The 17,964-nt window shown below is 35.9% G+C and overlaps 1 protein-coding gene across 2 annotated transcripts; it reads left to right on the plus strand.

Annotated features, from left to right (window-relative positions):
* Window positions 1-2,499: 2,499 nt before the first annotated feature.
* Window positions 2,500-17,758, plus strand: ttc9c (tetratricopeptide repeat domain 9C). Of its 2 annotated transcripts, none has more exons than XM_039760738.1 (4): window positions 2,500-2,606; window positions 4,316-4,730; window positions 7,127-7,309; window positions 15,124-17,758. In XM_039760738.1, exons 1-4 carry the CDS (start codon window positions 2,595-2,597, stop codon window positions 15,216-15,218), a joined length of 705 nt encoding a protein of 234 aa, XP_039616672.1. In that variant the 5' UTR covers window positions 2,500-2,594; the 3' UTR covers window positions 15,219-17,758. The 2 variants fall into 2 exon arrangements, with proteins under 2 accessions (XP_039616672.1, XP_039616673.1); XM_039760739.1 differs by having other exon boundaries at window positions 2,510-2,606; window positions 4,322-4,730.
* The last annotated feature ends 206 nt before the right edge of the window (window positions 17,759-17,964 follow it).

Raw genomic sequence — 17,964 nt, forward strand, 5'->3', positions numbered from 1 at the left:
CATTAGCCCTGCTGAAACCTTGGGTTGCATGGTACAGAAATTCTGGGTTCAAAAATAGCCAAATAAAATAGCTTTTGCAAGAAACAGGTCAAGTCTATTGCTTGTTTTGCTTGTTATTCTTTTTTTTTTTGCATAATGAAGATTACTTCATGTAACAGATTGCCAAGAAACTGTAGATTGCGTACAAAGAAAAGACGGCAGACTGGAACTAACTATGACAGAAAAAGAGGGGGAAGGTAGTGTGAGAAACAAACTCCTTATAGGTCCTCATTTGCCTTTTTTATTAAATACATGTCAAATAGCAGTGTTATCTGCAAAAGAGAAAAGATGACTCCAAGACACTGACCATAATGCACTTTTCCAGTCATCTTCTGTCCAATATCTGTGTTCATTTGTTAATTTTGACCTTTTCTTTTTATTTGACAGTTTCAGATATGGCTTTTTCTTTGAAACTCTACCTCTAGTGCCAGCACCCCAGATTTGTCTTATTAATGGTATTTAGTGCATATTTTCTGTAAGGAATAAGCCGACTGAGGACATTTAAGGCACTTGTTTCTGATACTACAGACTCTGAAGTACTTATCCTTGTTTGTATTTGTGCTTAGTTTGCCTTCTGCTGTCAAGACAGTAATAGACATTACTGTATGAAATCCTACATTTCTTGGCAATCTGTCATATGAAATAACCTTTACTCTGCAAAACAAACAACAGACTGACATGTTTCTTGAGCTCTTTTATTTTGGCCATTTTTGATCCCAACACTGAACTTTAGGAATGGCAGTACCCTGCAGTCCAAGTGGACAGAATAACAGGTTAAAGCAGTGCTAATGCAGTTTCAAAAGTTTCTCTAATAACCTATTATCATTTATACAATTTAATTAAGGATAAGCTAATGGGATAAGATGAAGGCTCAACAAGGTGAGAAACATCTACAGGACTATGAACAATGTATGGTGATCAACTCAGTATAATATTCACACCAAATTGTGCCTCTACCAGAATTGTGTCTTGCCAGTACCAGTGTTTGGCTCCGAGTGCTGGAAAATAGTGGGAGGCAACATTGCAAAACTGTCATCCTTTCACACAACAAGCCTCAGAAGGATGTGCAATATCTTTTGGCCACAGAAATTTCTAAGCAAGATGTCCTTCCTCAGTGCCACCAAGTTGACATGAACACCATTCTGATGACAAAGCAATGGAGGTGGATAGGCCACATGTTAATGCGGGACACTGATTCCATCACCAAAACTGCTCTACACTGGACCCCAGAATGCAGGCGAAGGCATGAGCATTACCTGGGGTGGATGAGCGTTGTTGATGCACTAAGTGCCAGTGGGCATGATAGGCACACCTGACTTAGACCCCTAATGGGGTTTACCACTGAGGCACTGAAGGGATGGCTGCCGAAAATGGGGCTTTGCAATCATATGCAAATAATACATTAAAACCAGCAATATCAAGCAGTAATTGTCACTAGAAATACTAGTATTATCCTGGCTATATTTCAAAATCAATTTAACAGTATCTTAATTAAAAATGTATCAATTCCTAACAACATGAAAATTCCCTGGTGTGTCCAGACTTTTGACGGGTACTGTATATAATTCAATGGATTTCATACAAGTAAATCCTTTATTACACTTAATCAGTCAATCAATCAAAATCTTTGTCATTGTAGCAATGAGACACTGTAGAACGAAATTTTTAGGTGCAATTTTCCAGTGCAGAAAAAAATAAAATAAAAAATAAAACAAAACACAATTACTCAAGTTACAACTAAAATAAGGGAATAAAATAAGTATCCAAAATTGTCCATAACAGCAGAACAATGTTTTCCACTCATACATACATACATACATAAATACTGCTCTTGTCCCTTATCTAATATTAACTTAGAATGAATCCAAAACGTTAATCCGCATTATTTTTTTTATTTACACATCAAGACACATGCACATATGCACTTATACAGAAACCTGTTTAATCATTCAATGTCGTTTACATCCACCATTTTGATACTGAGTTTGTACCCTCATGAAGCAGGTACCTTTCAAGGCAGCACAGTACGCAGACGAGATCAAACCCTAAACGGTTAACCAGACCGTTGCAAGTCGTGATGATTAAAACGTCAACAATATAATTAAAGCGCTGAATTTGTACCGAGGAAAGTTGTCCACTTAAAATTCCCACAAAAATGTGATCAGTGTCAGCTTTTATTTTGCTGATGTGCTCCAACCTCCCTCAACTCAAAATTTGATTATGCACGTCTGAAAGGGGACAAATGACTATCAGACTTCGCAGACCCAGTATTATTGTTTTCACTGCTGCTCGGCAATTTTAAAATGATAGAAATACTTCCCTTCGACGACAAGTAATCGATCTGAACTGAGTGCAAAATAAAATTCCGCCTCTTCCTTTTAAATTGAGATTAGAACTTCACAGCCACCGTAGTTTAGCCTGGCGACTTTAGGCGGCGATACTACCCGCCTTATTTGTGCCGGAAGTTGCGTGCCACAACCGGAAATAGTGGAGAGGGGAGCTTGAGTGCGGCAAGTTGAGCGAGGCGCTGCAGCGAGGAAACAGTGCAAGGGCAAATGACTGAGGAGGTAAATACAGTGTACTGAGACTTGACAGGCTGCAAAAAAATTAATAGCCTGGACAAGGCAAGCGGCTGCGTACTCTGGATTACTCCTATTATTGTTTTTTGCATGCCAATATTAAAAATGCCATAAACATACCATAATTCATACCTTAGTTTTTATTAAAATGAAATTTAAGCTTATTATAATTCAAATGAATTAACCAGCCCCGTTCGATAGAAGTGGTCTGGATTCTTGTCATCTTCCAGGAATAAACTGGAAACATTGGTGGAAATAATAATAAAAATATATTCTGACTGAAATAAATTGCTAATTTATATTCGTAATTGATTGGTATGTAGAAGACAAGTTTCATGAACGTCACTGTATATTTAGCACTTCTGATAAATACGATTACATTTTAACACTGGCTAAGATTTGTTCTGATAACACAGGGTGACATTTTTTGTCACTTGGCTCAATATCCGTCGCTCTCTGTCACGTAAGGAGTTTAAGTGACATGCAGTTAAAGTTACAGTAAACGTATTTACATTATACATAAATGCTGGAATCGTCTCACCTGGTAGAAGTGTTTTCTGCTGTACGGGGTCCCAGAGATATCCTTCTTAAGAGTATTTATCAAGTATACTGGGACCCTGCTTGCCTTGACTGCTTTTCCATTTCGGAATATCTTGGTAAAACCGTGTGCCGTAATCCTCTTTTATACCTCCGAGATTTTCAGGGACGTCCAGGTGAGAATCCAATACATGATTCATGGCTTTGCGCCACTTCGAAAGTTCTTCCTCTGTTTCTTGGTAGATGTTGCCCTTATGAGTTCCCCATGATGCTCCTGCAGAAAACATTCGTAAAGTACTGCCGTGTATCTTTTTCAGCTTGGTTTAACAGGTCATCGAAATTCTAATCAGGAATAATTTCCCTAATTTGAGAGCCTATAAAAATCCTTTTTTTGTCTTGGCATCACACATCCTAGGAAATTTGTATCTTAAATCTGAGTTCATTTTGAGCCACTGTCCTAACAAAGTTCTTTGTAAGTCAGAGCTTAATGTGGAAAGTTAATTGTTTCTCATACAGAAATTAAAATATTTTAAACTTGTACGCCTAAAAAAGACATAACTCAAAAACTATGGATGATAGAAAAAAAATCTGAACACATCTGAAATCTGCCTGAAAAAGTACTTTTAAAATACTCCAAAGTTGTTCTGTAACAATCTTTTTTGACCAGTGTAACTGAACAGAATGTAATCAAGCATTTCAAACAGTTCTAACCCATATCCCTTTTCATTTTATAGACACACCTACTGCTTTAATTGTATATCCTCTAGACAATATTCCAGTTTATGTATGCTGTTTAGCAATATTAAATAATCCTTAATAAACATATACCAGAATTGTGACTTTGTCCAATCAAGCCCTGGTTGCTACATTCTCACAAGATGTACAGTATACATCAATACACATGATGACAACAGAGAATTTAAGACTCTCTAGCAGTTAACATGTGTTAGAACTGTTTGATAAAAAGCTATGCAAACTTTTAACTGAAGTTACCTGAAACAATCTGACCGGGTTCTAAGAATTGAGATATATATATATATCATTTAACTGGTCTGAATTGCATGGTGAGTGACCTTGTTATTCTTGTTTTTGTACTATGGAATATTTAACCGATTACTTTTTTTAATAACTGCAATTCATGTGTATTTTTATTTCTTGAGGAACAGAATATTAATGGGCCAGAGTCCAGTGCTGCACTGGAGGAGGACACCTATGTAAAGATTTCCGGGCTTGGTGCTCATTCATCGAACACTGTTATAGCTGGTGCTGCATGTTGTTCTGCCTCTGAAGAAGAATCCTGTTCCACAGTACTTAAAGCTGGGTCATCTAAACAAGATACCGTGCATCATCTCCAGGAGGCAGTGTTGCTAAAGGCAGAAGGGAATTCCCACTACAAAGTGGGTCAATATAGGGATGCCATTGGACGGTACCATCGGGCATTATTGCTGCTAAGGAGTCTGGACCCAGACACAACAACATCTGTTCAGAATTTTGGAACACAAAAGATTAGACTGAATAATGATCAGCTTGTGCTTTTGAGGAACACACAGGTGGACTGCTACAATAATTTAGCAGGTAAGACAAGAAAACTAATTTATAATCAGATTTCTTAACTGCCATTATTTTCAGATTTTTATAGTGTGCGCAATAATTGTGTTTGAAACAACAGTCATACTGAAGCAATAAAGTAGATTAGTGAGGCTTTACATTTGTAGTATTGTACTGTCAGGTTCCCCCTAGAAGTGTGATGCAAATGTCATCCATCCTTTTAATAAAATAAATTAGTTTCCTTTTGTTAGACTAGTATGGAAAAACTCTTTGAAGCTTGTCATTGTAATATGATGTGCTATGTGAGGCTCTTTCACATATTAATAATCAAATATATTAATATAAATAAGTGTGAGCCAATCACCTCCTTTTTGTTGTCACTTTGGAACTGTTTTAAACAGATTTAGATTAAAAGTACTGAATTTGATAAACTAAAAGTTTAGCCCTTTGGTCACACATCTTTCTTTATACTCTAATTTGCAGCACATCAGTGACACCTGGTCCAACTTTTCAAACACATACATAATATTGATGTTTCCAATCACTATTATTTAACACATTTCATTAAACATTTTCAAATTAACAGGATCGGGAGGCCATACATTGCAAAATTCTGTTATACCATGTATGTAAAATTGTGGATGGTCAGACATGTTTGAAAAACCACCTGCTTCTTGAAGTTATATTTTACCATTTTTTGCCGGGTGGACTGAAAGCTATACTGTTGGACTTTTCTGAGCAAAAATGGACATGGATGTCATCCTTTTGGGTTACTTTTTAAAATTTTGAGTGTGTTTTTCTGGGAAAACATGTTTGAATTAATTTTGTCTCTCACCATTGTATAAGCTTTTTATCGGGCAAGTATTGATCGTAAAATTATTATTTGACTGCAGAAGTACCTGTACCTAAACTTTCTATGAACAGTTTCACCAGTGTCTCCAACAGTTCTATCCTGTGCTAAAATAATACATACTCAACCTTGACCTAATTGCTGGCTGCAAAGGGACATCTGCTGTATCTCATATGCATTTTCTTTCTAAAATTAAATATCTCCTAAATAAAGGCCTCTGACTCCAACAATAGTTTTATTTACGCTTTGAATTTTAATAAGGTTTCATCTTGTGTATATTATCTTGTGTATAAGCATTAATGAGTTTGAGGGAACAGGGTGTTTCTGGTGGTTTAATTCACAACTATTATTTATATGATGGAAGATTTTGAAATCAACTTTTAACAGGAAGCAAGCAAATATAAGAGCTGGAGATCTTGGTCTGGCTTTGAACCTCTCTGCAGGACCATGCAAGTTCTCAATACAGGTTGAATGTGCCTGGAAGACTGTAGGATTTTATTCTAATCAGTTCCTGCATTTAGTTTTACACCTACAGTATCCTAATCTAACATGGCATTATTTCTCATATTCTACATGTTTTTCAACCTTCTAGAAGTTCCATGCAGGGTGTATTCATATTCCATTGGTGCTTGAGAAGTAGCTGTAACTTTTTCTGATCTTTTTGATTAGATTTTTGCTCTTAAGATTCTCTGGAGATTTCTTGGCTATCAAGCCAATAATCACACATGTGATAATGCCGCTGTATCAGGTGGTTTTTTAGCCTTCATTCTCATTTGCACCTATTTCTGCTCTTAATTATTTCATTTATTCATCCATGTTTCAAACTTTCCTTTTCTACAATACGACCTTTGGTGCCAGGTACCATGTACTAGATAGAAAAAATACTAGATATGACAATTACTGCAATCTTTCACTCAGAAGTACAAGGCCAGTCTTGATTTATCAGTTAACAATTAATTTGGGGAATATGTTTAAAAAAAAACCTGGTGAAAACTTGGTAAGCAGTGAGAAGAACCTCATAATAATAGCAATAACCAGTGAAACACTGCATCTCCTCACAGTCAATCCATATATAATCTACTAGCTATGTTACCTGCTGTTGCTTATTAGGGTGTATCGGAAGTACTATGTAACAAAGTGCTTTTCTGTACATAATATTTGTAGGTGTGTTAGAATACATGTACTTATTTTACCTATGTCTTCAAATTGTGTTTTATGTTAAACTCCTTTTTAGTTGTAACACTGTGAAAACCAAAACAGACTTAGATTAATACACTTTACCTAAATGTAGAGAGGACAGAGCAAATATTGCATTGCATCACATACTGTATAAGAATGTAAAAGTAATTAATTTTATAATTCAAATACAAATAAAATGCTGTGCTTCTACCTTCCAAAAGATTACACACTATAAATGTTAACACTCCTGCAGAGATGCTTGCACCTGTACAGTGCAAGAAAAAACATGTATACAATAAGCAAATTGCAACTTTTTACTACATTTTCTTTTCTCCTCTCCAACTCTAATTTGTGCAGGACAAGATCTCTAATCACATCTCCTTACTTTCTCCAGCTTGTCTCCTGCAGAGGCATCCAGTAAATTATGAACGGGTCAAAGAGTACAGCCTCCGTGTATTACACAGGCAGCCTAGAAATGTGAAAGCATTGTATCGTGCTGGAGTTGCCTTGCTTGAGCTAGGAGATCCAGAGACATCTCTGCAGTACCTTGGCCAGGCTAGTCAGCTGCAGCCTAATGGTATGTGTTTTTTTTTAAATAAATGATTGCAAAATAATGTCTTGCTATTTACAACTATATACACACATTGTTTAAATACCACTAAAGAACACCCAAATTTATTTCTGCTGCAGTTTAAGATACTTAGTTGTCAGAGTAGATTGGGTTCTGTTCTGAAAATAGATTTTTTTTTTAATATAGTAATTTCCTTGGCAGTATGTCTGAATTGAGTTAAAAACTGTGGGAAGATAAAAGTATTTTTATGACAAAGCTGTTTTGTTAAATTAATTTTAGAAATGTCAACAAAATTTGTTCTATTATGTTTAAAGATCTGTTGTTTTAGGTCAGAATAATAAGGTGTAGTGTGAATTTATTTTTTTATTTACTATCACATACATGCTATTATTTCTAACTTCAAAACTGCGCTACTTGAAATTCATGATCACTATTTTTTTTTACCAATGCAGACAATAAAATGCTAAATATTTAAAGTAAAGGTTACTGTACAATGTGGAGAAGTAAAAAACAGCTGAGTAACACTACTTAAAAATAATGCTAGTCAGCAGTAAAGGATTAATGAATTTGGTTAGTATGTAAACTAATATAAATTGAAAAATTCTGTAATAAGCTAAATGAAAACACTTGGAGAAAAGAATAGTAATTGAGTAATAAATATTTAATTATTCAAAATAATATGCAATATTATAACAGAACTACATATGTGTACCCTGCTACAATTAAAAAGAATGTATATTATAGCTTTTAATAATATTGTTACTAGTTTTCCAGTAAAGCGTTATATACTGTAGTAGTAATTTTCTCTAATTATAGTATTTTTGTTTACAGCAACAATATAATTTCTTTTAGAATGAGGAAAATAGTAATTAACTTTGTGATTCCTATGTAATTATTTCAAAATGTACAAACAGACATAAAGCAAAAATGCATATAGGTAGTGATTTTGAGATGCTTGATTATATGATTTTGATTAATTAAGAAAATATAATGTTTATTTGGGTAAAATATTCCTTTGTAATAATAAGCAGAAAACCTTGAAAGAAGTTAATAGAATGGCAAAAAGAAAAACTAGAAAATTGCATGCAGTTCAAATTAGTTACCATATAAATATGCAAAATTTTAATAACTGCTGAATATTAATATTATTATTGCAGTAGTACAATATTACTGGGTGCATCTACAGAAGGGTAAAGAAAAATTGTGAACAATCAGGGAAAGGTAAACTTTTGAAGAATATAGTTAGACACTTTTTGTTTCTTCTAAGCAGTGTAATTATATTCAGTAAAAACTGTGCCTTTGCACTTGTAGAGTTCAATTTGCCTCAGACTATTTGGAAAAGACACAGGAGCACAAAAATAGGAGAATAAACGTGTCTAGATTCATATATTTTTTTAATAATACATTTTAGAGGGTAGAATTAATCAGACAATTTGGATGTAGTGTTCATGTTCGACAGTATTTTGGCATAGCACATGCAGTTTTAGTAAGGAAAACTTTGGGCCAATGTAAAACAGATAAACTGAGACAAACTTAAATATGAAAATGATCAGTGGAGTAGGTCTAAAAGGTATATTGCATAGAACACAGGACACTAATTATAACATTTAGAAGTATAACAAAGTTCAGTAGTTTAAACAAGAGATTAAAATAATTCAGAATGCTATTAAGAATGTTAAACAGCAATTAAGTAGTTATATAGCAGACAATGTAAAAGCTGCTAATATTAAAATATATATAAATGAGGAATTAAAGTGAAGTAGGAATAATAAGTATGAAAATAAATATACAGAACGTAAAATAGCAAATTTCCTAATTTGATATTTTTCAGGAGGTTTCAGCAGTAAAAAAGTTGATAGTCTAACACATGCTACTAATACTAAGAAAATATTTGTTTGGAGACAGCAAAAATTGAAGTGCTACTAGGTTTAAAAAGGTGGAAATCCAGTAAATCACTAGAACCAAGTTTATCCTAGAAGGCTTATATAAAAATTGTGATTACGGCCCCAATCACAAAAAAGTTGGGAAAGTATTGAAAATGCTAATAAAAACAAAAAGGGATGATGTTTAAGTTCTTTTCACCCAATACTATATTCAAAACACTACATCAACAGATTATTTTGTGTTTTGCCTTGTGGATTTAATTGCTTTTTAGAAAATACGTACTCCTCAAAAGTGATGACTGGAATGCACTATAGAAAACTTGGTTTGTAGAGTGTAACATCACTATTTCTTTCAGTAAGACTTACTAAGCATTTGGTCACTGAAGACACAAGTTGGTTAAGTTTAGCAAGCATAATTTCCCCCATTTATCCATTGTGTAGGTCTTCAGCTGCTTAATTATATGTGACTTTTGTTGCTGTATTTATGCTTTCAGGACTTTGACTTGGCCATTCTAACACCTTTATTTTATTCTTCTTCTTCAACCACTCTGTGTGTTTGGGGTTGTTGTTTTGCTGCATGGCGCAGTTTTTTCTGAGATGTAGTTCACAGACAGATGTCCTGACAATTTCCTTTAGAATTTGCTGGTATAATTCAGAATTAGTTTTCCCATCTACAGTGGCTAGCAGTCCTGGTTCACATGCAGCAAAACAGGCCCAAAGCATGATACTACCACCACCATGTTTCACAGAAGGGATTAGGTTCTCATGCTGGAACTCAGTGTTTTTTTCCCCAAATATAAAGCTTCTCATTTGAATCAAACAGTTTTATTTTTGTCCCATCAGTCCATAAATCATTACTCCAGTAGCGTTCTGGCTTGTCCACATGCTGATCAGCAAACTGTAGATGGGGAAATAATGTTTTTTTTTGGAAAGAAGTGACTTTCTCCTTGCAGCTCTGCAATGCACAACACTGCTGTTCAGTTTTCTCCTGATGGTAGACTCATGAACATTAAAATTAACCAATGTGAGAGAGGCTTTTAGTTACTTACACCCTTGGTTCTTTTGTGATCTTGCGGCAATCACACACCTTTCCCTTGGAATGATCTTTGTTGGTCAACCACTCCTGAGAAGAGTAACAATAGTCTTAAACTTCCTCCATTTGTACAAAATCTGTCTGACTGTGGATTGGTTCAGTCCAATCTCTTTAGCACGATGAGCATTAACAATTCTTTTTTTGAGGTCCTCTGAAATGTCCTTTTTCTGTGGCATGATACACAGATACTGCACAAACATGTTTGAAGATGAAGCCTTTATCAGAACCTTAATCTTTTAATCTAAATAGGGTACCCATTCACTCCTGACTGTCGTCACATTGATTGACAACCATGACGCTGATTGACAACACCTGACTCTAATCTCACCTTCATATTATGTGCTAGGTTCACATGCTTTTGCCGCTCATGTGTATGTAATACTGGGCGATTTTGCTCAATAAATAAATGAGCGGTATATTTTTTCTCATTTGTTTAGCTGGGTTCTCCATGTCTACTTTTAGGAATTGTGTGAAAATCTGATGTTTTAATTCATAATTATGCAGGGATATAGAACATTCTAAAGGGTTCACTAACTTTCAAGCACTACTGTATGTTGCTCCAAAATTTGTACATACCTTTTGTTTTAATAGTGCCCTCACAGTTATGCATGTTACCCACTCCTTGGGCACTGACACACCCCAATACCATAACAGACACTGGCTTTAGGACCCAAAGCTGATAACAGTTTGGATGCTTTTCTTCTTAGCCATTGAAAACACTTTTTTTTTCTCCAAAAACTATTTCAAATGTTGACTTGTCAAACCACAAAGCTTGGTTTCTGTCTGCTATTTTACATTACAGATGAGAAACAGAAGTACGGACTCCACTTTGCAAAGTAAAGTCTTAACTTGCACCTGTGGCAGTAAATGTTGTTGACTAACAAAAGTTTAACAAAGTATTCCTGAGCCCATCTCATGATATCTGTTACAGATACATGATGGTTTTGAAGACAGTGATAAAAACAACATTTATTTATATAGCACATTTTCATACAAACAGTAGCTCAAAGTGCTTTACATAATAAAGAATAGAAAAATAAAAGACACAATAAGAAAGTAAAATAAGTCAACATTAATTAACATAGAATAAGAGTAAGGTCCAATGGCCAGGGTGGACAGAAAAAACAAAAAAAACTCCAGACGGCTGGAGAAAAAAATAAAATCTGTAGGGATTCCAGTCCATTAGACTGCCCAGTCCCCTCTGGGCATTCTACCTAACATAAATGAAACAGTCCTCTTTGGATTTAGGGTTCTCAAGGACGGACTTGATGATGATGCTCACATACACTTCTGCCTTTTAATCCATCCATCATTGTTGGAGCATCATGAAGCTTTAAATAGGTGGAGGTGGCGCAGGCCACCACCACAAAGAAACCGGAAAAAGAAGCAGAAGAGAGAGTAGGGGTCAGTACGGATTTTAGAGCCACCATGAATAGTTATTATGAAGAATTGAACATACAGAGTATCAGGATTAAGTTAAATTGAAGTTATAAAAAGGCCATGTTAAAGTAATGTGTTTTCAGCAGTGTTTTAAAGTGCTCTACTGTATTAGCCTGGCGAATTCCTCTCGGTATGCTATTCCAGATTTTAGGTGCTGAATAATTACACCCCACATTACAAGCACACCCCACTTTTCAGTTATTTATTTGAAAAAATTGTTTGGAATCATGTATGATTTTCGTTCCACTTCTCACGTGTACACCACTTTGTATTGGTCTTTCACGTGGAATTCCAATAAAATTGATTCATGTTTGTGGCTGTAATGTGACAAAATGTGGAAAAGTTCAAGGGGGCCCGAATACTTTTGCAAGCCACTGTACCAGTTGACAATTTGATTTGCCCCACCCTTGTTCTTAAAGATATACAGGTGCCGGTCATAAAATTAGAATATCATAGCAAAGTTGATTTATTTCAGTAATTCGTTCAAAAAGTGAAACTTGTATATTAGATTCATTCATTACACACAGACTGATGTATTTCAAATGTTTATTCCTTTTAATTTTGATGATTATAACTGAAAACTAATGAAAGTCCCAAATTCAGTATCTCGGAAAATTAGAATATCAATTAAGACCAATGCAAAAAAAGGATTTTTAGAAATGTTGGCCAACTGAAAGGTATTAACATGAAAAGTATGAGCATGTACAGCACTCAATATTTAGTTGGGGCTCCTTTGGCCTGGATTACTGCAGCAATGCAGCGTGGCATGGAGTTGATCAGTCTGTGGCACTGCTTAGGTGTTATGAGAGCCCATGTTGCTCTGATAGTGGCTTCAGCTCTTCTGAATTGTTGGGTCTGGCGTATTGCATCTTCCTCTTCACAATACCCCATAGATTTTCTATGGGGTTAAGGTCAGGCGAGTTTGCGGGCCAATCAAGAACAAGGATACCATGGTCCTTAAACCAGGTACTGGTAGTTTTGGCACTTTGTGCAGCTACCAGGTCCTGTTGGAAAATGAAATCTGCATCTCCATAAAGTTTGTCAGCAGCAGGAAGCATGAAGTGCTCTAAAACTTCCTGGTAGATGGCTGCATTGACCTTGGACGTCAGAAAACACAATGGACCAACACCAGCAGATGACATGGCACCCCAAACCATCACTGACTGTGGAAACTTTACCCTGGACCTCAAGCAACGTGGTTTCTGTATATCTACTCTCCTCCTCCAGACTCTGGGACCTTGATTTCCAAAGGAAATGCAAAATTTACTTTCATCAGAGAACATAACTTTGGACCACTCAGCAGCAGTTTTGTCTTTAGCCCAGGCGAGACGCTTCTGACGCTGTCTCTTGTTCAAGAGTGGCTTGACACAAGGAATGCGACAGCTGAAACCCATGTCTTGCATACGTCTGTGCGTGGTGGTTCTTGAAGCACTGACTCCAGCTGCAGTCCACTCTTTGTGAATCTCCCCCACAGTTTTGAATGGGTTTTGTTTCACAATCATCTCCAGGGTGCGGTTATCCCTATTGCTTGTGCACTTTTTGCTACCACATCTTGTCCTTCCCTTCGCCGCTCTATTAATGTGCTTGGACACAGAGTTCTGTGAACAGCCAGCCTCTTTAGCAATGACCTTTTGCGTCTTGCCCTCCTTGTGCAAGGTGTCAATGGTCGTCTTTTGGACAACTGTCAAGTCAGCAGTCTTCCCCATGATTATGTAGCCTACAGAACTAGACTGAGAGACCATTTAAAGGCTTTTGCAGGTGTTTTGAGTTAATTAGATGATTAGAGTATGGCACCAGGTGTCTTCAATATTGAACCTTTTCACAATATTCTAATTTTCCGAGATACTGAATTTGAGACTTTCATTAGTTGTCAGTTATAATCATCAAAATTAAAAGAAAAAAACATTTGAAATACATCAGTCTGTGTGTAATGAATTAATCTAATATACAGTACAAGTTTCACTTTTTGAATGGAATTACTGAAATAAATCAACTTTGTCATGATATTCTAATTTTATGACCCGGCACCTATAGGCCTTTTTTGGAAGCTCCTTATATATTATTACAAGGTTGCACCCACCTGTTCCACATCAACTTATTTCTTCTTGTCATTTTACTATTAGTCCTAAACTATCCTTATCCCAACTTTTACAGATTGCGTTGCAGGCATCAAAATAAGAATAAATGTATCTCTCTATTATAAAAAAAAATCATAGTTTGAAGGAGACGAATTATTTGTGTCATGGCTCAGTTATGAATCCGACTTTTACATTTGCAGTTCTTTGTCTGACATTTTTGCTGCATTGTAGAAGGAGTTGTGATCCAGTGTTCATGCTGTAGTGTTGAGTTCCCTAACCCCATTGCCCCCATCCTTTGTCCCTCTCAAGACAACAACAATTCAAGAGAAGCTGTTCTAAAGCTAAGCAACACAATAGTGAGGCATCATCTGGAATATTGTATGCAGGTCTTGTCTCTATTTAACAAACAAAAAATATATTCCTAGTGATTGAGAAGATAAAAGTGTTTACTGTTCATAAGAAAAGACATATTTCTGTCCTGTGTGTCAGATATTAAATCTAAACTATATACAGTAGTTCACTGAGTGGTACAAGCTTGGATAATGATTACTGATTTACATTCATTTGAAGTGTTTGATTCAGAACCATGTAGGAAGTACTATCTTTTCTCAAAATTGAAACAGCCCAGATTATGCTGCCTGGACAAAAGATACAGAAGTTATTATGGCTGGTAATACTGGCACAGACTATAATGAATAAACACTGAAGGTTTTGTGCACTACAACCATTATCAAGGTTTGAAATGTTTTAGAATCAGTATTAAGTTATAACCAATGCACAAGGATCAAGTGTGTTAAATTGCCAAGAAGACAAGCCCTTGGGATGAAACGGGGCATGGCATAAAGTATATTTCAAAGTTAACACAGTTGGTGATATTTGTTTTGCAAGGAAAATGTAACTAGAGATTTTTTTTTTGTACAACATTTGGTTTAGGAGGCATTGACTTCTTAGGTTACTTTTTTCATCTGATGCCTTATAAGTAGTATCTGCTTGCATTTAAAGGTAGCTCACAATCAATTTCAGATATCTTAAAATTTAGCTCATTTCACAGAAAGGAATTATAACTGTTCTCCAAATGTATATTGTTTTAGTGGAGATTATGTGACATGTTGTGAGATTTGCAGAACTTGAGTAAACCCTGTTAAATTGTATTTGATATTAAATGAAATAAGCTCTGTTGTCGGCAATGTAATTTATGAAAAAATAACAGAATGTCAGTACCTTACCTATTGAAACTCATTTGATTTGCTTACCTAAATTGTCTTGGTATCCTAAATGAATGTGCTAGAAAAACAGTTCGTAAAAATTAGTATTTCTGTATTTCAGATACAAATGTGAAGAAATATATTCAAGTGGCAGAAGGACAGCTGCATAAATACTATGAAAAAGAGAAGGCTTTGTACAGAGGGATGTTTGGATAACAAATATGGTGCACCAAAGAGGTATGAGCAGTAGAAGATGCCTTAATAAAAAGTGAGACCACTGCAGAATTAAAGCATGTCTTGCCGAAAGAAGGACCAAGAAAAATGACAAAAACGGTTATCTGACTGTTGTGTATCTAGCCCTTTTCCCCCTGTCTTTGCTGTTTTATTTTATTGTTATTTTGGTGATTTTAAATATTAATAGTAAATGTAACCTTAATGGGTCAGTCTGGGCAAACATGACTATCAAAAAAACTAGTTCTTGGAAGAAGCGGATTTGGTTTGTGAGATGTCTGAACAAAGAATGCAAGCAGAAAATGCCAACACATCATATTTATTCTTTACTATGTTTTCAGTGTGAATCTTGAAGTAAAATTATATTTTGTACATTATTTTATCTCCTGTGTTTTTTATGCAATTAAAGAAGTACATTTTCTTATCCATATCTATTTGTTCATCATCCAGCGCCTGAATACATGCTGAACGGAACTTGAGAACCTTACTGTGGTAAAGTAATTTTAAAATTTGAGGGAATTTAAAAAAAAAAAAAAAAGGTGCTATATTGTAATTCTTCATCTGGTTTAAGGTTAGACAGGATCTAGTGTTCTAGCAGCTTTAAAGATGACCCACAGAAGCAGCATTGCAGTCCTGTCTAATGCATTCAATTAAATGTGTCCTACTGTGTCTTCCACATCATTTCTTTATGGAGCAGCTGACATTTTCATGTGTTTTATGCAAAATACTACATGCATATGGGGAAATGGGTAAAACCAGCCCACTGAACTTTCTTTCATGTCTGTTGCTATATTTTTTCCACGTTTTACAAAACCCAATGATAAGTTTATTTTTTTATGACAAACCATAATTAGTAAATGCTGTTAGTGAGGAATATGATGTAGAAATAGCAATATGTAGCCAATTAGTGTCTTATACAGTATTTTCTATCTGCTGGCTATTAACATTGCAACACCAAGAAAGACATGGACTATCAAAGTGACAATTTGATGGGAGATTACTTATGATGCATGCTGTACACATGTAGAAGTACAACTTGGTCTCACTTGCAGAATGCACAATAATCAATATTTTTATATCCAGCATGGGCAGAAATAATTGCTTATACACAGTGTGGTATGGACTGGAAGAGACAACTGGATGTGTTTCTGTGGGATAGCATGCCATGCAGCCTCTATACATTACATTCCCAAAGTTTATTATGGTATCTGCTTGTGATTTTTGGCACATCAGTTTTCCAACCATTTTCCTGGTGTTCTCAATAGAGGACAAATTTGATGAACATTTGGGACAGAGAATGAGTGCCACATAATGGTAATCCAGGAAATGTAGGACATTTAGTCCCACATGTAGTCATACTGTATATTGCCCTGTTGGAATATAGAACCAGGAAACCTCTACAGATAGCATACCACGCACAGTAACACATGGTGCTGGGCATGTATGGGGCTGCCAGATGTCTGCCTCCAGGAGCCTTTTATCATGATGCCTCCATACACTGATGAGATGCTTGTGATTGAGGGCCAAAGGTACCTGAAGAAATTGGTGGCTAGCTAGTAGACCCTGGTATCAAACTGTGTTGACCCATTGACATGTAACAGACCCCAACTGTTGGGCAAGGGTCTGTGATGTGGCTGTTCGATCCATTACTGCCATGCTCATGAAATGTTTGTCTTCCTGTTCATTTGTGTGACAGAGCACTTCAGATCCCTCACTTTGATGGGTCTGATTTTCCTCTACTCACTGACAACACACTGTTGTCAAAGTGCTTGCATTCTGTCAAATACGAATCTTGATGTTCCAGAATGATAATCTGCCTTCTGGCATATCCACGATTCTCTCTCAAAATCCAAGAGCTGGATGTATGTCACTACACAAGTACATTAACTACCATCTGTCACTCAATGAAGTTCCCTTTGCAGATGCCTTTTATACTCAATGTAAGAAAGTCCATGAGTGGACACATCACTATCATTTTGATGCTTTACCATGGCTAAGTGATTCTGCAAGGTTCAGACCAATATGGTGCATTTTTCCCAGTGCTGCAATTTTAATTGCCAGCAGGGCCATCTAATGGGAAATGTTGGGTGTCACTTGACAGAGTGATCACACTGCTTTCTGAAATATGCAAATGTTACTGTATTTGTACACCTCAGATTTGATCCAAAGAAGAAGGTTTAAAAGCCATCGAAGCCTGTGGTGCAGTGTTTCTGGAGACAGGATTAATGTTTGGGGCAAAGACTCACTAGTAGGGAATTAAGAGACCAGGGTCCTTGGAGAAAGAGACTAAATGAGAGCCTTTGAAGATATGAAATGGGCCAACTAGAGTTTTAGTTTATGTATAATTGGTTTTGATACTTTGAGTTGTTTTTTGTCTACCCCCTCCACTTTGTGCTGTATTGGTATATATGTTATTGAGTCTATAATATAATTATCATTGTGGTGACATGCTAACAGTGTTCCCTACTTTTATATCATGTACTGGGTGTATTCATCTGCTCTTATCATTAAAACTTCACAATATTTTCCTGTGTGTTATTTATTAAGTGTATCAATTGAATGAATTGTAATTAAATGTTAACAATTTACCTTTAATCTCAGAAAACTAACAACAGTCCTGTCAGTCCATTAATCCACTTTTGAACCTGCTTATTTACATCCATGGTAGAGGTAAGGGCCACAGTCTATCACCAGACACAAGGTAGGAAGCACCCACACCCCACGACCCTAA

The sequence above is a fragment of the Polypterus senegalus genome, chromosome 8 (assembly GCF_016835505.1).
Source record: "Polypterus senegalus isolate Bchr_013 chromosome 8, ASM1683550v1, whole genome shotgun sequence".
NCBI lineage: Eukaryota > Metazoa > Chordata > Cladistia > Polypteriformes > Polypteridae > Polypterus > Polypterus senegalus.

Coding starts and splice junctions, on each gene's coding strand:
- ttc9c (XM_039760738.1), top strand. Junction 4,731..7,126: donor CTGCTACAATAATTTAGCAG/GTAAGACAAGAA, acceptor TACTTTCTCCAG/CTTGTCTCCTGCAGAGGCAT. Junction 7,310..15,123: donor TAGTCAGCTGCAGCCTAATG/GTATGTGTTTTT, acceptor TCTGTATTTCAG/ATACAAATGTGAAGAAATAT.